Source organism: Podarcis muralis, chromosome 12, assembly GCF_964188315.1.
Source record: "Podarcis muralis chromosome 12, rPodMur119.hap1.1, whole genome shotgun sequence".
Classification (NCBI taxonomy): domain Eukaryota; kingdom Metazoa; phylum Chordata; class Lepidosauria; order Squamata; family Lacertidae; genus Podarcis; species Podarcis muralis.
Genome location: NC_135666.1, coordinates 14104267 through 14125291, shown reverse-complemented (window position 1 = coordinate 14125291; position 21025 = coordinate 14104267). Strand labels below are relative to the sequence as shown.

General features: G+C 40.0%; 1 protein-coding gene and 1 long non-coding RNA gene across 5 annotated transcripts in view; one reads left to right on the top strand and one right to left on the bottom strand.

The window, feature by feature from the left end:
* LOC114607049 (uncharacterized) overlaps window positions 1–21025 on the bottom strand; it is a 142908-nt gene that overhangs the window by 32493 nt on the left and 89390 nt on the right. The window lies entirely within an intron of this gene.
* PTPRN2 (protein tyrosine phosphatase receptor type N2) overlaps window positions 1–21025 on the top strand; it is a 647226-nt gene that overhangs the window by 623496 nt on the left and 2705 nt on the right. For both annotated transcript variants that reach the window (XM_028749792.2, XM_028749791.2), the window contains one exon: window positions 18290–18363. In XM_028749792.2, coding sequence (XP_028605625.2) covers window positions 18290–18363 — 74 coding nt within the window. The remainder of the gene's footprint in view (window positions 1–18289; window positions 18364–21025) is intronic.

The window sequence follows — 21025 nt, the reverse complement described above, 5'->3', positions numbered from 1 at the left end:
AGTAGTGTTAAACCATAGGGTGATCTCCTGTTTTACTCGTGACCAGACCCTGAACATGATTTAGTTGCGTATCATCCAGAGGTGTGTTCTACAGTCAGCATCTAAACAGCTCAATATGGAGCTCTATTATGCTCCATGCCAGACTCTTTCCAGTAAAGCAAATTATTTTCTTAAATGCTCTAGCCATTAAATGTATGAGAAAACAAATTGTAGCAATAAAATACTACAAACCATGTCCTGCAGTTAGCAGAAAAAGGAAAGCTGCTTTTATTCATACCTGGGTTGCTCTTGATCAGGTATGTTTTGGCCTACAACTCCCATGATCCCTAGCCAACTAGACCAGTGGTCAGCAATGATGGGAATTGTAGTCCAAAACATCTGGAGGGCTGAAGGTTGGGGATGCCTGCTCTTGATAATAAACTTTGTGTCCCCATTTTGCACTGAAATAGTGAAATTCCCATTATTTACCTTCCAAGTGGTCTGGGCAGAACTAGTGTACAGGCCTCTGCCCTAAGGAAAACAGTCTAATCATTGCACCTTTAAAGAAGCCACTGGTGCTTAGTCTCCCCACCTCATCCCTGAACATCTCTTATATTAGCTGGAAGCCCTAGAAATCAGCATAAGAAAATTTGCCTACAAAGTTGAACACAGAACTCTGCAATCTCAATCTATTCCACATCATAATGATACAAGCACTGATGATCATTTCACTGCGGCCCAAGCAATGAAGATGACAAAAAGTATATTTATATGCCACTAAAGCTTTGAGATTGACAAAGTATATTACTTTAAATGTAAATAACTTTTTTCTGTAAATTGACTATTAGGGCCAGATTTAATAAGAATACCATAACAACAACAATAACATTTTTAAAATTATTTATAGCCCACCCATCTGGCTGGGTTTCCCCAGCCACTCTGGGCGGCTTTATTACCCTGAACATTGTGTAATTTTTCTCTGCCACAGATTCTCATGTGGGAAAAGTTCAGGCATCATCACCATGTGGTAAAGTCATAGATTAGAATAATCTATGCTTGGTGAAACTGAGGTGTGAAGGCATCTCACCAAACTATAGTGTTTCATCACTATAGTCTTTCAAAGAATGTTGGTTTCCTCTTTGATTTCACAGTTCCAAGAGTTGTTTGCTCTGCTACTCTGAAACCCTTGGAGGAAGAGAGATTGCTCTTGAGTTGCTTACGGAATAGATTGCTGAGAAATCTAACCTGCATTATCTGAAAATCACCCCCTCCTCAAGCACACTTTTTTTCAGATAGTTTAAACATTAAAAAAAACAACTCTCATCGGCTCAACTTTGTAGATGCAGCACTATGAAGTCTTTGGTCTCACAGAACTACTCATCAAAGACTGCTTTGTGTGATGAGAAATTCTGCATATATCAAAGGTAATGCATAGCAGGGCACCCAACAACTTGATTCAATCATAAATAATGCATCTTAACATATTTACAGTGCTTTTTGCCTTATTTCCAATGACCCTGAAAGATTAGGATACCAGATGATCTAGAATATGGGGTTTCCCCCCCCCAAAAAAAAATCTCCTCCTATACATGCCTGGAAATTAGTCCCATTCCACAGGACTTAATTTTTAAGAGACGTGCATAGGATTGCACCATTAATGTGGGATATATAGCAAAGCTTTTTGTGCCATGTGAGTGAATTTTGTCTTGTGGCCTCTTTGTTTCTTGTGCCCTGTCTGTTGCCCAGTTCACGTGTAATGTTGAGCCAAACTATAGTTAAGTGTGAGCATGTCGATGTCACAGCAGAAATCATGGCCTCCCCCAGTCCTCCCTGTAGGGTGGCCTGGATTGTCTAGAGTGAGTCAAACTATGAAGGATGAGATGTGGCACAAAGCCAAGCCATGGATTTTTAATGGGTTGCACGGCAGCAGGAGGACTGAGGGGTCGCAAAGCAGCCAAAGTATCCAAACAATCATGTGTTCATGCTTACCCAATGGTTTGCTTTAGCGTTATGCACAAAGTGTGTGTGTGTGTCCTGTCTTAAAAGGGTCTCATCTACCTTTTGTCCATTAGGCAATGCCTCTGAGCTTATCTATACATAGGGATGTCTCTTATTTTCATGTTTGAAATACTGGTGGCTATGTTATTATTTGAGAATGTGGGCGTTGACTTCATTTTTGGTTTGGGCAACTTGACCTTGCCATGTATGTCTTGTCTGGTATGACTGTGTTTTCTGTGCGCTACGTTATAATTTCCCCCCCTTAAAAAACGAAACGAAACAACTCACTGAGGATCTTTTGCCATTTGTGCAAAAAAAAAAAAAAGCATTTCATCTGCTTGGAACATTTGAATTTCAAGTGGCATCTTGATCTGCCTGTATCAAAGTTATTGAGCTGAGGGAAGGAGAAGACATGCCACATTTATTAGACTTTTGTTAAGCTCATTCCATTTTTCCATCAGAGGTTGCAATGAAAGCAAAACTGCAAAATACATACTGTTTTCTTCACAGAGTAGTAAACAAGTAGTATTTTCTAGCTTCAAGCTTTCAACCACTTAAGGGAAGGGTTGACTTTGTTGCAAGAGCTCTAAAGAATGCCATTTACTGACTCCATTGTACCATGTAATGTCAAATTCCATTTTAAGTGTGGGCTTAGTGTGGCACAATGCAAGACAAGTCATGTGAAACTGGCCAAAGAAAAGACTTGCAGGGTTTTTCAGATTGGTCAGCCCCATTTTGTTCTTGACCTGCACCCCTCTGCCATTGGGGGTGTGCAGTCTGAAATCCCTGACCTGGCGCTTTTGGGCAGTTTAAATGAAAGATCAAAGGGCAGAGCGGGCATCTCAGCCCTGCTGAGGTGGGCCTTTCCCAGGCTGTCACACTGTGAGGCAGCCAAAGTTTTTGTTCTGACAGGAATCTAGGGACCGGTCTGTGAGGCCTAGCCCTCCTTTGTCTGGCCTGAGAAGTTTGAGGCCCAGGTTGAGAATCCAGCGCTCATCAAATGATCAAAGGCCTGAAGTCCAGGACATGAAATCTTTCTTTCCATTTCCTTTTCTTAAAGAATGAATTGCACAAGTACCAATGAATACCCTTGCCGTTGCTTTTTCTGTGGTGCAAACACTAACTTTAGAGTCCTTCAGTTCTAAACATAAAAATGTAAGTGCACTTTCAGTCTAGGGCCAGCTGCAAGGACAGCATCTGCTAACATGTTTTAGGGAAAAGAGGGGGGGAGGGGGGAGGGAGTGCTTTTAAGGATTAAGGCCTTCAGGTTTTGTGTTCTTTTTTTTTTTTTTTAAGGGACTTTTAAGAATAAGAGTTCTTGTTCCACACTCTGGTTTATTAGAAAGCAGGCAATAATGGATTTTAAAATCAAAGTAAATACAGCACCACTTAGTTTCAGCAGTGGGAAAGTGAAAAGCAATCAGTAAGATGCTTTGGCTCTTCAGTGGCTCTTTAAATTGCACATGTTTAGGAAAAGGGACTCCTTTTTCACATAATTTACTTTTCTATGTTCAAAACAGTTTCCCCTAGCTGACTGTACAAGGCACCGATGATTGTATTTCAGTACTTTAGAAGTTCGTATTTTCTGCTATTAATCCCACCTTTGATTTAAAACAAGAAAAATCACATTTTAAATGATCTTATGGAATTTTAAGAGGGTGGGGGAAACCCAATGGGCTTTGGGTTTGTTTGTTTTTAGTTCCCAGTTTTGATATTGAAGTTAGGATTTCATGAGTTTCTCATTCGTCCAGTTTCTCTTCTAACCAGAGGTTCAGCTTCACTTAATATAAATGGTTAGCACAGCAGTACTCCAATAATAGTTGCCGCTAATATTAAGTGTTTCAGGTGTTTTTGTTCTGTGTGTTGTGTAGCAAGAGGGTATATTTACAGATCTCATGATGGCTGGAGGAGAGCTGTGCTGGGAACATGCATTCCAGGCCCTTAGTTCCCTTTGTTATTCAAACAGCTGCATAATGCAGTTGTGGAGTGTTTGGCCTCTCATACAACATCATGAAGGATTTGCTGCAACTCTCTGTGAGGCAGAGGTGCGGGGCATATGTATGTGTGCACACTTCAGATGAATTATGATGCACTTTTTATTTACATCGTGGTCTTTTCATTTCATGTATTAAGTTACATTTGGTCTGAAGTGCCATTCTTTACCATTGTAATCATTAAGTGTTGGTTTTTTTATGGGGGGGTGGAGAGAGGAGGAAGACTCTTCATACCAAATTTCCCACACCACCTTTCTTTTTCTGCAGTCTGCCATGAATACTGAGGGCACAGTCCATGCCACCTATGCAACCACCTTGAAATAAATGGCAGTTAGGGAAGAGTACAGATTACAAAACTGGAAGATAAATCAGGCCTGCAGCTGTAATGATGGAATAAAAGGCAGTGTGAAGAGACCGTGACGCTCAGAGTCACTGAGTGGCATTTAGTTAAGTTTTGCTCACAGCAGATCCATTGAAATCAATGGACCTAGCTTAGTCACGTTCATTTCAGTGGATCTATTCTGAGTAAAACTTATGTTGCGTTCCATGTTATCTTCGTCCTCGTTCCTAGAACTCTCTCCCATAAAACCAATGTGGTACCCCTTCTCTCTCTTCTAAAACCTTTCCTCAAAAGTCCCATTTCCTGCAAGTCCTTTGCTCTCCTTTCTAACTAAAATAAAACTACTACAATGCTATGCATAAAAATAAATCCCACTATGTTCAATGGGGCTTCTTCCTGACAAATGCATATGGGGTTGTAGCATAAAAATGTGAAGTGATGTTCGCTCTCAGCCATCGCTTGCTGCTTCCTCAACTTATAAACTGGGGTTGTTTTATGTATTTTGCTTGTTTTGCCCTGTGAAATCTCACAGAATTTACAGCTAAAAACACATACAATATAATGTTCAAGCATAAGAATAAAGCTATGCCCACATACTAAAAAAAATGAAATCTTGCATAATTCCTGTATACCTTATTTCTTTCCACCCAAGTTTGAGCTTAATGAAGCAATATGGAGCCGTGTTTACAAGCCTGATTCACAAGCCCAGTTAAGCTCAATAATATGTTTCTCTGCCGCTTTTGGTCACATGTGTTGGCTTACCGGTAATTAAAATTGTGAATCAGTAATGTTGTAGTGGAAATATCATTATTATATAAATCTGAAATAATTTTTTTTGGCTTCCAACAATGTAACTTTTGCTTCTGAGATCCAATTTCCAAATAAATATCTGCATAGGCCTTTTTTATTGCCATATTTTACAATGTAGTTCTGGGGGAAATACGCAGTGTTATTGATCTGATAGTTCAAAGGATATGAGTGGGTTGGCACAGAGACATAATTACTGAGAAGCCCACAAAGAAGGAGAAGGAGAAAAGTCTTCTGTTCTAAAAAGTAGCTGTCTTGCCTTCTAGGTTTTGAATTTTATTGAATCGCTAAGCCTTGAACTTTGTAGCTCATTAGACCCAGTCAGTTATCCGATGGAGGAAAAAAGTGAAAGCAGCAGAAACAGCCTGAATCTTGCTTTCATTTTTAGGCATATTTTTCACAAGCCAATTTTAGGTCATTTCAAGTAAGAACATTCTGTGTTCTCTGAAATACTGCGGCTGCAGTTTTGTCAAAATAGCTCTTTGCGTTCAACAAAATCTTATTATATATTTACAAAGGCATTATGTGAGTGAGCTGCTTTTAATGTAATGTTAACTCACGATGGAGTTAGCCAGTTTAACACAATTATGCAATATTGTGTGCTGTGGCAAGTTTTTTCAACAGATAGTCAACCACGGTAAAAACTGTGCCTCAAGCCGTATTCAAATACAAACATGGAAGAAGATAGTTTTAGTTTTTGACTGATAAACACTATTTAATATTTTTTAAGCATGCTTTTAGAGAATACTCCCAGCGAGTTAAAAAACCTGGTAGTCTTTTTCAGATGGGTTAAAGCAGCAAGGCCATTTCAGCCAAGCCAAGCCCACCTACCGGACACCTGATGTCAAGCAGAGGGTCTTCTCGGTAGTGGCACCTACCCTGTGGAATGCCCTCCCATCAAATGTCAAGGAGCTGAGCAGGGATGCAGGTGGTGCTGTGGTCTAAATCGCCAAGTGTCTTGGGCTTGCCGATTGTAAAGTCGGCAGCTCAAATCAGCATGACCGGGTGAGCTCCCATTGCTTTGTCCCAGCTCCTGCCAACCTAGCATCTCAAGTGTGAGTAGATAGATAGGTACCACTGTGGCGGGAAGGTAAACGGCATTTCCGTGCACTCTGGCTTCCGTCACAGTGTCCTGTTGTGCCAGAAATGGTTTAGTCATGCTGGCTACATGACCCAGAAAGCTGTCTGTGGACAAACGCCAGCTCCCTCGGTCTGAAAGCGGAGATGAGCACCATACCCCATAGTCGATTTTGGACTGGACTTAACCGTCCAGGGGTCCTTTATCTTTACTTTTACTTTACCAAGGAAATTAGTAAATATAACCTTTAGGAGACATCTGACGGCAGCCCTGTATAGGGAAACTTTTTAAGGTATTATGTTTTATTATGTTTTATGTATGTTGGAAGCCGTCCAGAGCGGCAGGGGCAACCCAGTCAGATGGGCAGGGTATAAATAATTTGTTGTTGTTGACATCAGATGTGGAATATGTAAAGATGCAGTTTGGACAAGAGAAGGTTTTGCAGAACTGATCAGCCCACAGTGGTGCTTCCAAAGCCCTATGTGACGTGACTCACCCAGATGAAAAGTCGCATATTCTAGTAGAGAAATTTGTAGGCATGCACAACCTTCCAAACATTATTATAGACAACTTAAGCAAAATAGAACCATTTGAGCAAGGAGCTGGATCATGCACTGCAAGGAGTTGATACCTCCTTGAACAGTTATCCAAGACTTTCTTTTCATTGGAAGTAAGCAAAGCAATTTCTTTTTTCCATTTATTTATTTATTTCAGTTAAAAATCGAGATTCCCCCCCCCCCCCAGCCCTGTGGTATTTAGAATGGAAGAGTTAACAGCAGAAACTATAAAAACTGCCTCATTTATTCAGGGTTGGGACCTTTGAATTGATCACACACAGTCAATATCTTTAGGAGAAAAAAGACTTCCAGAGCTTTAGAAGATTCTGAAAAGAATGAGCTGATATCAATAAGTTTGAAATAGTAATCGATTTGGAAATAAGAAATCTCATGGACTGAAGTCACAGAAGAGACAAGGATGCAGGCAACATTTCTGCATGCAAAACCTAGTTGTATTTGTGAGGTAAATAACAGACACCGCCAGTAGAAATTGTGTGTTGTCTGTTAAAGATACAGCCATACAAAAGATTGGAGAAGGAGGCAAGCATTTCCAACGAAATATCTGTCTTAATCCATAGTTAAGTTTCAAAAGAGCATAGAACTGAGCTCAGAATGGCATGTTTTATGACAGACTCTTTAAATTAATGCTTCGGGATTTTGTTTTATAATTTCCTGGACATTCTGTGTATTTTGTTTTGTTGGTTGTTTGGTTAGCATATCCTAAATTCTTCTTGCTAGCTTTCATGGTAGCTGCAAGGAAGAAAATGGAGCAGCGAAAATTTTTTGTATAGCGTTATGTATATTAATTAAGTTTGACATTTGGTGTAGCTCAGAATTGGCCTGAGTTAGTGATCTTCTTGCTTATTCCAGACCTTTTAAGGGCTCTCAGTTTTGTGGCATATGAATGTACTTGCTTGTCTCACAGCAGGAGTTGGGTGGGCTGCTTCAGAGAATACTGATAATGAAGATCTACATGAAAGGGCTAGCCAAGTAATGCTATATTTATCAAGAAACAAATGCTTTTAGTCAACACAAATGTGGAAAAATAAATTCTATGCATATTTAAGTTCCACATGGAATGTAGCATTTTCAAAGCACTCTAAAGCTGTTAGAACAAGATTTGGTTGTAACTTAATTCACCCCCCAAAGGAAGTGCTCTATGAATGTTAGAGGTGCCCGAAAACCAGCCAGTTGCCCATCTTAGCACAGCTTTTATGTGTTGTGAAACTTGAGTAAAATAAAGGTCATTCTGCAGGATCTTCACCAACTTGAAACCTGACATAATACCTGCTATTACAGCCATTAAGGAGCCCCAAATGGTAGCAGGATCCAGTGAACAACCTATTCTCCAACATACAAAAGTATTTTAATAAAAATATTTGCACCAAAATACTACAAAGTCTTCAACCAGAAAACTCCATTACATAAATGGGAACAAATTACGTAAACTTGATATATGTGTAATGTTTTAATATATTTCTCTGCTTCAAACGGAACTAGGGAGTAGAGAAACAGGGCTCAGAATAAGATGAACACGAGAGCTGAGGAGCTGTACCTCCTGACCATATTGACATTTTACTAGTTTCTGAGGCCTGCATGCCACAGTTCAAGCTCCTTTTCACTACAGAAGTAGCTAAAGCTCCTAAAGTAGTTTTTCTCCACAGATCATAGCAGTTGGCAAGAATGTGTTTGCTAAGAGTCTCATGAACCTGCTCAGGAGAGCTTTAAACTAGATCCTGAGGGAGAGAGACAACATTACTGACAGCAGAAGAACATATGGTACTAGGGATAATAGCTTCACTGGTGCACAGGAAACTGAGTTGGTGCTCCAGAAACCTGCCAAAGGGCAAGAAACTACAAGAAGTAAGCGGCTGGAGGGAATGACTCATGATTTCAGTTATCTCTATACTAATGCACAAAGTATGGGAAACAAGCAAGAAAAATTGGAACTTTAATATAGGATGGCAAATATACCTAGCGGGCATTTCTGAAACCTGGAGAGATGAGACTCATGACTAGAATGTAAGAATTGAGGGGTATAACCTGCTCAAAAGAAATAGACCAAACAGGAAAGGAGGGGAAGTAGCATTATACGTAAAGGAAGTGTACACTTGTAAAGAAATCCATGACCTGTAACACAGAAGGAAGATTGAGAGTTTATGTGTAAAAATTATAGGAGAGACAAACAACAAAGTGCCTTCCAACTCTACAATTCTATGATTCCAATGTACAGTCGTACCTTGGTTGTTTAATGGAATCCATTCTGGAAGTCCGTTCGACTTCCAAAAATGTTCAACAACCAAGGCACAGGAGCTTCCTGAACACAATTGGAAGCCGCGGTGGACATTCGGCTTCCAGAGAACGTTCGCAAACCGGAACACTCACTTCCAGGTTTGCGGTGTTCGGAAGCCAAAATGTTCGACTTGCAAGGCGTTCGGGAGCCAAGGTACAACTGTATATATTATGTGCATATATTAAAAATAAGGATGAAGCCAGCTGAGAGATAGTGATATAGTCAGGGTTGTGTGTAGTGGTTGACATGCCGACCTTTGATTTGGGCAGGGGTTGGTTTCCAATTGCTCATTATTAGGCCCATCACCATTTCTCAACCTCTTCTACATTACCATAAGTTCCTGTCAGGAAGGGTATGATACAAACGTGTGAACATGGAAGGTATTAGTGTTCCCTCAGTATCACTTCTTCCTCTACAAATGGATATATTACAAACTCACCCAGACCATGAGGGTTAAACCAAAATGCTTCTATAAATAAAATTTCCCATCCCCCCCCCCAATTATTCAAAGAACATTTTTTTAAAAACTCAAATTATTCAGCTAAAACTTGTGGTGTTGACAGCAGAGCTTGTTTGGTTGTTCCCACCTAGGATTATTACTCTGCAGCTGTCTGAAATGCAGATTAAGTAAGTGCCTCAGGGTGACATGGGAAGATCGGTCTCTTAGCTGGGAATTAATTGAAATCCAAGTCTTCTGAGTCCAGCACCACATCTGCTAGGTGTACTCTCTGCTGCTACATTTGACAATTTCTTTGAAAAAGAAACAGGTAGTTTTAATGCAACCTGAGCAGTAGGTAATTCACTGGGCCTTTTGTACTGCCATTCATTTCAACGTGAACTTTATATGTAACCAAAGTAGGTATAAAAAGTTTCAATGGTAGCCTTTACAGCAGTGGTATTATGGCAAGTTATTTAGGTTCGCCCCACGTTGCTGCAGCACCATTTAAAGGCTCAGCAACATATGGGAGGGTCTGATCATGCACATAATTATCACCCAGCAATCATCAGGAGTTCTGGCTGGGTGGAAAAAACCATTGCAAATGGTCCCACTCATGTGGTACCAGGCCTTTAAATGTTACAGCTCCCACCCCAATAATGTCAAAGGCATTAATATCCTAGCATTTTTCTTCCGACATTGTCTTCCCATCCTAATAATATCTTCTGCATATCATATCTATGACTGAATTTTTGTGAAACTTGGAACAATTTATAACCCATAGTTTTATCTGCCCATCTAGGGTTATGTTAATTGGTTTTTAATTTAATTTTGCATTTCACTCTTCCTCCAAGAAGCTCAGGAAGGAATATAAGCGATCATCCTACTTTATCCTTGCAACAGCTGAGGCTAAAGGAGAGTGAATATCCACTATACCACACTAAAGGAGTAACTAGCTCCTGTTGAATGTTCCACATTACTAAAAGTGAGCGTCACTCAGAATTTTGTAGGCTTTGTCCTGAAAGCACCATGTGGTTACATAGCATACAATTCTGGTGACCCTCCTACAAGCCAGAATTCTTAATCCTCCTGAGATTCGGTAATCCCTATGCCAGCTGCTTAATGCCAGACTTCTTGCTTCCCTACCACACAAGGGGAAAGAGGGCTTAAATCTACATTTATGAATGTAGTTTCTTTCCCTGACCGCCAAGCAAAATAGGATCCAGTCCACTTTGGTAGCTTCATTCTGTTATTCTTAGGGCAGAAATTTTGTTCAAAGTTCCAGTAACGCTTAAGACAACTCACGGAATCTTCTCCCTTCGCGTGCTAACTATATGGTGTTTAAAAAAAAAACACAGCAAGAAGTTACCACTTTGCATTGCAATCTTACACTTAAACTGGTTGTGTAAATCCGCCACAAATATTTATTTACTTTTGTGTGTGTGGTGTTTTGTATAGTTCACAATGTGAGTAGTGAGAGTTTCTTATGTAGGATCTTATGAGTCTTCAGTTTAGCCTGTGTGTTTCACACCCCCAGGCCACATGGAAAGGCACGACAAGAGAAACTGAGACAATGCTAGGCAAATCAATAGCCTTAACAAAGCAGAGATCACTACTGAAAAATAATGGTTTAATGTAAGCATAAATGGATCCTCACTGTGGTAAAAAAAAAAGACTAATTTCAGATATGATCTTGTTTTTTTTTTTTATAAATATTTTATTGAAGTTTTTAAGTTACAATATAATAAACAAACCAAGTTATAACAAAACGTAACATACTTTCTTATCTTCTTGTGACCTCCTCGCATCTCCCGCCCCTACCTTCCATGTTAAAAAAAATTTAGTCCAGCAAATTATCACCTTACTTCCATCCTTACTGTCTAACTATCAATTAAATTTAACCAAATATTTATCCAAAATAAAGATTGTTTTTTCTTACATTTTAACCTATCTTCCTACTTCGCTTCATCTATTTTAATGGTGCCAAATTGTTTATAATCAAGCATCCTGCTTAGCATTCATACAGTTTACAATGTTTTTGCAAGTAAATCTTAAATTTTTTCCAATCTTCTTCTACCGTCTCCTCTCCCAGATCTCGGATTCTGCCGGTCATCTCGGCCAGTTGCATATAGTCCATCAGTTGCATCTGCCATTCTTCCAGTGTGGGTAGATCTTGTGTTTTCCAGTGCTTCGCGAGAAGTATCCTTGCTGCTGTTGTTGCATACATAAAGAATGTTCGGTCCTTCTTTACCACCCCTTGGTCCACCATACCCAGAAGAAAGGCCTCTGGTTTCTTAGAGAAGGTATACTTAAATACCTTTTTCAGTTCATTGTATATCTTTTCCCAGAAAGCCTTCACTTTAGGGCAGGTCCACCAGAGGTGAAAGAATGTTCCTTCATTTTCTTTACATTTCCAACACTTATTATCAGACAAGTGGTATATTTTTGCAAGTTTGACTGGGGTCATGTACCATCTATATATCATTTTCATTACATTTTCTTTTAAAGCATTACAAGCAGTAAAATTCAACCCAGTAGTCCACAGCCTTTCCCAGTCCTCAAACATGATATTATGCCCAATGTCCTGTGCCCACTTTATCATGGCTGATTTTACCGTTTCATCTTGTGTGTTCCATTTTAACAGCAAGTTATACATTCTTGAAAGTACCTTGGTCTTAGGCTCTAACAATTCCGTTTCCAACTTCGATTTCTCCACCTGGAACCCTAACTTTTTGTCAAGTTTAAAAACTTCCTTAATCTGAGCGTAATGTAACCAATCTCGCACTTTATCTCTCATTTTCTCCATACTCTGCAATTTCCAGTTATCTCCATCTTTTTCTAGTATTTCCCAATACTTTGGCCAGTTGGCCTCCATATTGGATCTTTTTCGGGCCTTAGCTTCCAATGGTGAAAGCCACCTTGGTGTTTTATTTTCCAGTAAGTCTTTATATTTTGTCCAGACATTAAACACTGCTTTTCTGACAATATGATTCTTGAAAACCTTGTTAATCTTAACCTTGTCATACCATAAATATGCATGCCAACCAAAAGCATTGTTAAAACCCTCCAGATCCAGCACATCAGTGTCCTCGAGAAGTAGCCAGTCTTTTAACCAGCAGAAGGCTGCTGATTCATAGTAAAGCCTTAAGTCTGGCAGGGCAAAGCCCCCTCTTTCTTTCGCATCTGTTAGTATCTTAAACTTAATTCTGGGCTTTTTGCCCTGCCAGACAAATTTAGAAATATCTCTCTGCCACTTCCGAAAGCACTCTGTCTTATCCACAATCTGTAATGTTTGAAACAAAAGCAACATTTTTGGCAATACATTCATCTTGATAGCAGCAATTCGGCCTAACAAGGAAAGTTTCAGTCTTGTCCAGCTGTCTAAATCTCTCTTAATTTCTGACCAACATTTCTCATAGTTGTCCTTAAATAAACTCAGATTTTTTGCTGTTATGTTCACCCCTAGGTATTTAACTTTCTTGACCACATTTAACTCTGTCTCTCTCTGAAACCGTTCTGACTCTGCATCTGTCAGGTTTTTCCCCACTACCTTGGTTTTCTGCTTGTTTAATTTAAATCCCGCCACCCGACCAAAATCTTGAATTATTTGCAATACTCTTTTCGTACTAGATTCTGGCTCCTGCAAAGTCAAAACTAAATCATCTGCAAAAGCTTTAAGTTTATATTGTTTCACTCCGACCTGTATTCCTTCCACCAACCGGTCTCCTCTAATCATATTCAAGAGCACCTCCAGAACTGAGATAAATAACAATGGGGAGATGGGGCAACCTTGTCGTGTTCCTTTTTCAATTTTAAACTCTTCTGTAACCACATTGTTAACTATCAGTTTAGCCTTTTGTTCTGAATAAATTGCGTCAATCCCATTTTCAAAACCCCGTCCCACTCCCATCCCTTCTAAGTTCCCTTTCATAAATTTCCAAGAGATGTTGTCGAAGGCCTTCTCCGCATCTATAAAAATTAACACTGCTTTTATGTTGACATCTGTTTGCAAGAATTCCAAAATATCAATAATGTTCCTTGTGTTAGCAAACAGATGTCTACCTGGGAGAAAGCCTGCCTGATCTTTATGAATTACTTCATTTAGAACTTTTTTAAATCTTCTTGCTAAAATGTCTGCAAATATTTTGTAATCCACATTTAAAAGGGAGATGGGACGGTAGTTCTTCAGTTGCGTCTTTTCAACTTCCGATTTTGGTATCAATGTGATAAAGGCTTCTTTCCACGATTCCGGCGCCTTCTTCCCCTCCATAATTTCATTGCTGACCTCCATCAATGGTTGTATCAAATAGTCCTTCAATATCTTATAGTACTTGGAGGTCAGCCCATCTGGCCCTGGAGATTTGCCCAATTTCATGTTCTGAATGGCAAGTTCACTCTCTTGTGGTGTTATTTTACAATTCAGGATTGATCTATTTTCTTGTGACAGTTTTGGTAGTCCATTCTTTTCCAAAAATTGTTTAATCTCAGCCTCATCTTGCGGCCCTTGTGTATATAATTTTTTAAAGTATCTCTGGAAGCATTTTCTAATATCCACGGGGTTCTGAATGTTTCTTCCTTCAATCTCTAAATTAGTAACTGTATTTAGTTTTTGTCTTTTCTTCAATTGCCAAGCTAACAGTTTCCCGCATTTATTCGCAGATTCAAATGTTTTTTGTTTCATTAGTTTAACTTTCCACTCTATTTCCTGGTTTATCAGTTTAGAATATTGTGCTTGGTATAGTTTAATTTCTCTCAGAGTCGGCTGTGACTTCGGATTAGATCTTAACTTCTTCTCTAGTTCTTTAACTTTCTCCAAGATCTTGTCTTTTTTCTCATTTTGTGTCCTTTTCTTTACAGCGTTCTGTTGTATCAAGAACCCCCTCATCACGGCCTTACTTGCGTCCCAGATAGTTCTTTTTTCCACCGAAGTGTTCAAATTTATCTCAAAATAATCCTTCAAAGCTTTTTGGGCCTTCTTAATAATTTCCTGATCTCTAAACAAGTTGTCATTCATTTTCCATCTAAAGGAGCCGGTTGGTAATAGTGTCATATCCATCTTTACCGCATTATGGTCAGAGCAGGTCTTTGGGCAGATTTCCACCTTTCTGGTCTTAGGTGCCAGACCTCTAGATATCCATATTTGGTCGATTCTTGTCCATGTCAGTTGGGCTTCAGAAAAGAATGTTCCCTCTCTTCCCAAGGGGTTCTTTGTCCTCCAAATGTCAATCAAGTCCATATTGTCAGTCAGTTCAAAAAAAGTCTTAGGTAGTCTGCCATCTTTTGTCACATTTTGGTTTTGAGACTTATCCATATTGGTTGAGACCACGCCATTCATATCTCCCATCATAATGATGTTGTCATAGTCCAGATAGTCCAGGACACTCTCATGCAGCTTCTTGTAAAATTCTGATTTCCCCTCATTTGGTGCATAAATTCCTAATATCAAAAACTTCTCTCCTTGGTGTTGTATCTCAATTGCCAAAATTCTTCCATGTTCATCTTTAAAAAGGAATTTAGGTGACAGGCTCTCTTTCGCATAGATCACTACTCCTCTCTTCTTCACTCGGTCCGAAGATATAAATTCTTGGCCTAATCTTTTATTTATTAGCACTTTTCTGTGTAGCCTAGTCACATGTGTTTCTTGCAAACAAACAATGTCCAATTGTTCTTTTTTCAAAATATGAAATATTTTTTTCCTTTTCTCCGGAATGTTAGCGCCATTTATGTTCCAACTCAGGAGCTGCAGAGACATCCTGGATGGATCTGCTATTTTTCAAGGGGTGGTTCCTTTTTCTCTGAGTCTTCAGTGTCCAAGGGTGTAGGTACAGCAGGTGCTCCAGGCCCAAAAGGTGTTTCAATTCCTTTCTGTAGGTCCTCTCCGTAAGCAGTCAAAAATTTGTCTCTATCTTCCACTGTTTTGATTTTAACCTTCTTCCCTCTAAAGGTGAAGGATAATCCCTGAGGAAATTCCCACCTAAAGATGATTGAGTTGCTCCTCAACAGTCTGGCCAATTCAGAATATTCAGATCTAAGGTCCAGCAGTTGTCTCGGGATATCTTTGTAAATTTCAATTCTTCTGCCCAAAATGTCCAGTGACTTTCCGTAGTGCAGGCCCAAAATCTTATCCCTTTCCTCCTTTGATCTCAAAGTTATCAAACAGTCTCTGGGCTTGTCTTTCCTTGCAAATTTCCCAAGTCTGAAAGCTGACAGAATTTTAAAATCCTTCTCTTCAATAAGCCAAAACTTGGAAAACTCTTTGGTCAGGAACTCAGTTAGATTCCCTTCCTCAGCTTCTGGTATTGACCTTATCCTTAAGTTATTTTCCCGATTCCGAAGTTCTATCATAGATAAGTACGTCTGTTGCTCTCCAACCTGTTTGCAGAGTGGCTTTACCTCTTGTTCTAATTTTTCAACTTTTTGACTAGTAGCCTCGGCCAGTTTTCGATTTTCTATAGTGTCCTCAGTCAACTGCCCAATTGCTTGTACGTTCTGTGCCACTTGTCCAGTTATTTGATTTAGGCAGGCTGTATTTTGATCAATCTTAGCTGTTTGTTCATCTGCTTTCTTGTCCAAAGATTCCACTCTTTTGTCCAAAGATTCCAACTTTTCATAGATTTTCTCTAAAATTGAAGCAGTTGTTCCTGAGGCCATATCTTCCAGTTGCAGCTGCTCAGTTTCTTCTTCCGCTGCCGACGGTATGATAGGTACAGATGATCTACGTGTCTGTAAGGCCGAGGTTAAAGTTGTTTGTCTAGTTCTTGGTCCTCTTTTTCTTGTGCCACTCATTCCAAAGTTATCTAAAAGTCAAGGTCAGTCTGGGTTGTTCCCATGAGAAAATAGCAGCCCAGAGATAAACAGTCAAACAGGAGGAAAGGGAAAGAGAAAGTAGAATAATGTCACTGCTGTTAGTCCCAAATCCTCTAGAGGGGGCTTGAAGTGTCTTGAGGGAAGAAGTCAAATCAAATAAGGTCAATAAAGTTGATTTTAAAGTCCCAGGACCTTCAAACTAGTGTTTAGCAGAGTTGGTATTAGTAACATAACATTGTTTCTGACAAGTGCTAGCTAGTATTTCAAAGTAACAAGTCTGTAAAAGCTCAGAATGTTACAAGTCCAGATACACAATAGCCAAGTTTGCAAACTGACAGCTCTTCTGTTCTTAGGCAGCCCAAATACCTGGGTTTCTCAATCCAAATTTGTAGTTCCCACAGGAGAAAATTAACACAGTTCAGATAGAAAGTAGGTCCAATAAATATATCTTTTCTTCGTCTAGAGGTAGTTCCAGTGGATGCTCAGATCAGATGGTTTCAAAAGCCTCTACAAAAGCTCCACTCCTCCAGCTCTTTGCTTTGTAGTTTAAATAGCAGCGGAAGACGGACTTCCTTTTAACGTCACTCCGCTTTCTGCCAATTTTCTTTAAATTTAGAGCCCAATTGTAAAAGTCCCTCTTTACTCACGGGTTGTAGCTTCTGATTCCGAAATTTTGAGGAAAAAAGGTCAGCGCTCAGTGGCAGCAGCTGCGCGGCTTCACTCTGCAGAGTAGCGATCGACTCACAGCGCCGCAACCCCCTCCGCGATCCGAGGCTCCTTACGGGGTCTCTTCAACGTTTCGGAGGTCGCTTTCGGCGCCCGCCGAGTCCCACGGCCACAGGCTCTTGCTTCCTGTGGTTTTTCGGTGCGGGTCTCCGCTTTGCCGTAGCGGACGACCCGATTCCGCAGAGCTTCCCCCTCAGCACTAGAGGAGGACCGCCATTGCCTTTTTGCGCCGCCTCCGGAAGTAATTTCAGATATGATCTTGAATCCTGGAACGAGGACCACTGGGGAAATAGTTCTCAAGTCATTAAACATGTTTTTTTAAAAAAACTTTTACTGTTCTTTTTGGAGATTATATATATATAAAATCTCCTTAACTCATCAGCATTCTGCAAACCACATTTGGGGCCGCTTTACCTTATAGTGCCTATATGATAACAAAAGGAAGCACCAGAAAGGTAAACTGGCTGCTCATGTTCTTAAAAAATGTACAAGGAAGAATACTAGCACAATGCCCACCTTGCAATTATTTTAAGTTACAAAAGATCAAGACACAAACCCCCACTCAAAAATATTAATCTAATATGGATTTTAGTATTTTAGTCCAATGGCAGAAAATGAAAAAATGCAGACCCTTCCTGTGTGTGTGTGGTTTTTTAAAATAAACTTTAAAGGTGCCATGCGGGGGAGGGGGGAACCCTACAGCTGTCTGCCTATCTGGCAGTCTTGATCTACTCTTGAGGAGCTTCTGTGCCTGCAAATTTTACCCACTTTTGCCAAGAGAGTGAATGTGGAACACAAATCTTGTTATACACAGAGTGGCTCAGGACTCAAATCACAGACAGACAAGAGCAACCTAGGAACAGATCTGGGTGGGTGGGGGTTAAAGCACAGATTCAAAATGAATCCTGAGGCCAGTTCACACCCCTAATGTATACATTTACGAATGAGTTTGAAACACTGAGTTAATTGTCAATAAATGCATTTTGCTGCCTGTCACCATCAATACAGACATCTTTTAACGATTCTTTATCATTTTTCTCTCAAAAAAAATAACTAATGCTAATCAAAGCTATCCTTGGCTTTATTCTTCCTGCGTTTCTGAATGCCAATTCTTGAGCAGCATGCCAAGTCTGCTGAGAGATGACTGTATAATTTTCAATTGGGCTCGTAGCCCAAAGGGAATCCAGTAGCAGGAGATTGACAGATGGAGCATATATTATCATCACTTTGAACTCAGTCCAATTGGTGATTTATTTTATTTTTATTTCCGGCAGGTGCTAAAGAGATTGATATTGCTGCTACTCTGGAGCACTTGAGAGACCAGAGACCTGGCATGGTCCAGACAAAGGTACTGTCAATAAATCCACTTGGGTTAAATACCTTAATGCTTTGCTTTAGTTCTCCCAAAAGAAAAGGAGGATAGGGCACAATTTAACACAAAGTGCATTCTTTTGTGTTTGCTTTTTCTTCTGAAAATTCTTACTGTAGATCTGGATTGAAATGTTAAATATAGCAATCTTTAGATGACTAAAGAAAATATGTGTTCAGAAGAAAACACTTTCCTAATCTTCAATGATAGGTTACTTCCTAAAAAAATAATGCAAGTTCACTGAAAATATAGTGACCTTTATCTGAATGGTAGGGTTCATCAAGCATACTTAGCAAGAAGGCTGGAGTTCAAGAAGAGCTTGGATTTGATATCCCGCTTTATCACTACCCAAAGGAGTCTCAAAGCAGCTAACATTCTCCTTTCCCTTCCTCCCCCACAACAAACACTCTGTGAGGTGAGTGGGGCTGAGAGACTTCAGAGAAGTGTGACTGGCCCAAGGTCACCCAGCAGCTGCATGTGGAGGAGCGAAGACGCGAACCCAGTTCACCAGATTATGAGTCTACCGCTCTTAACCACTACACCACACTGGCTCTCGAGACAAGATTCTCAAATTAGGACAAAATAGGTTAAACATTACGTTGATGGAATATGTCAAAGAAATACGTTTGAAAAAGTTAGAAGTCTTAAGTAGAAGTACTACTAGGCCACAGGAGTAATATAGTACCAGGTATCTATTGGCTTGGATCTAAAAGTTCCTTCTTCTCATGCCATGACACTTCTGCTTATGCAAGTATGAGTCTCCTGTTTTCACCAATTCCTTCTTCCTGCTAGGGCCACAGCCCATGCTGTTCCGAAGGTTTCCCTAATCCTCAAGAGCAGGTTTTTGGAAGTTGGGTAAGGGACTAGAGTGGGAAGTGGAAGGCAGTAGAGCTCCGTTATTTGAGTAGGAAGTATGTTAATGGGAGTCAGGATCCAAGCCATTATCACTTCCAAAAGTGATTTTGATAGGAAAAACCACCGCTAGGGAGACAGAACACGTTGAAATAAAAATAATAAAGTTATGTAATAATAGATTATTTACGCAAATTGAATAAGTAAATGTAAAGTTGTGCTACGGTGGGAGATACACGTTCCAGCAATCCTCTTTGAAGGTTGTGTGTGTTAGTTACACAAGTAGAAGACCACTTGAACAACTCAAATTTCTTGTCCACTTCTCCTCTGCAGCCCTGTAGCCTTCATAAAGCTTCTCCAGAGGGTGGTTGGGGATTGTAGGCTCCGTTGTATAGGACTGTAGTAGAGTGGAGGGATTGGGTGAGATTGCAAGACTCCTCCACCCAGTTTCAGGCAATTCTCCCCCACCTTCTGCAGCAGACCTATAGCAACACAGCCCATCCTGTTCAGAGTGGGGACCCAACTCTCTGGAATGGCTTTTCCAAGGGTGCAGAGGAGAAAGTTTGATTGTGCAGGATGTTTTCCGCTCAGGCAGCCATTGGATCAAACCCAACAATTTTAAAAAATGTCTAAGAGCACAATTAAATAAATAAATAAATTCTGATTTATTCTATTCATTTATGTTTTGCATGTAGTCACAGATCGGCTCTGGGCTAAAGCTTTTTTTAAAAAAATGTATTTGAAAGGACTTCAATAGTATCAGGCTAAAGTTATTGATGATCTGGTATTTTAAAAAAATGGATTCAAGGTTTTGCTCACCTTCCTTTTAACTATTCATCCCCTTGTTAAAATTGCCCAAATTACTTTGTTGTGCCAAGGACACTGCAAACTCTAAATATTTGGCTATGAGCCAGTAATGGGCAGTCTCCAGAGAATTTTGTACATGTGATACATTTAAACAAACCATGTTCTCTCCCAGCTGAATACAAATAAGGGATGAGCCTCTTACAGTAATTTAAAACAGTGGATTAAAAATCAGGATAGAAATGCCAATTAGAGTGTATCTCTAGGCAAAATAAACAGCAGTGACATTGGGTTTACAAGCAGACACTGCACCATGTTTTCATAGCTCACTGGTTGGTGGAAATGACCCCTTTCAATATGTTTGTTGCTGTTTTTAATCATGACTGTCTTCCCTATATTTGGGGTCTAGGGGTTACAGGGGAGACACTTAGCAATCCACATAAAATGAACGCACATTTTCTCCTAAAATTTATATCCCACCTTTCTTTCGTTACGAAACCCAAGGTGGTGCATTTATGGTTTCCAAGTAGTCTCTCAATTATGGTTGTAAATTTTTTAGTGATTATGTTATGTACATCTGGATCCTGATGATAAGGATAGACATACACATCTGATTAAATGCATGCATGTAGAATCTTGGAAGTGAGCTGCTAGCATGCAATTCCCAGAGTTTAAGTAGTAAAACCTCTGAAAATCTTGTGACACAGTTGCACAATAATTGGCCTAAAAGAGGGCTGGGAACGCTGCATCCCCTCCAGATGATGGGGAACTCCCCATCAGCTCTGACCACTGACCACACCAGGTGTGGTTGGTGGGGTGTGGTTGGTGGAAGTTGCAGTCCAGAAATATCTGGAGAGCCACAGGTTCCTCAGCCCTGTTCTATAATCACCAGGTGTTGAAACTAGGAGAGTGTGGGCAGATCTACACTACACATTTAAAGCTCACCCAATGCACATAGCTTCCCCCCAAAGAATCCTGGGAACTG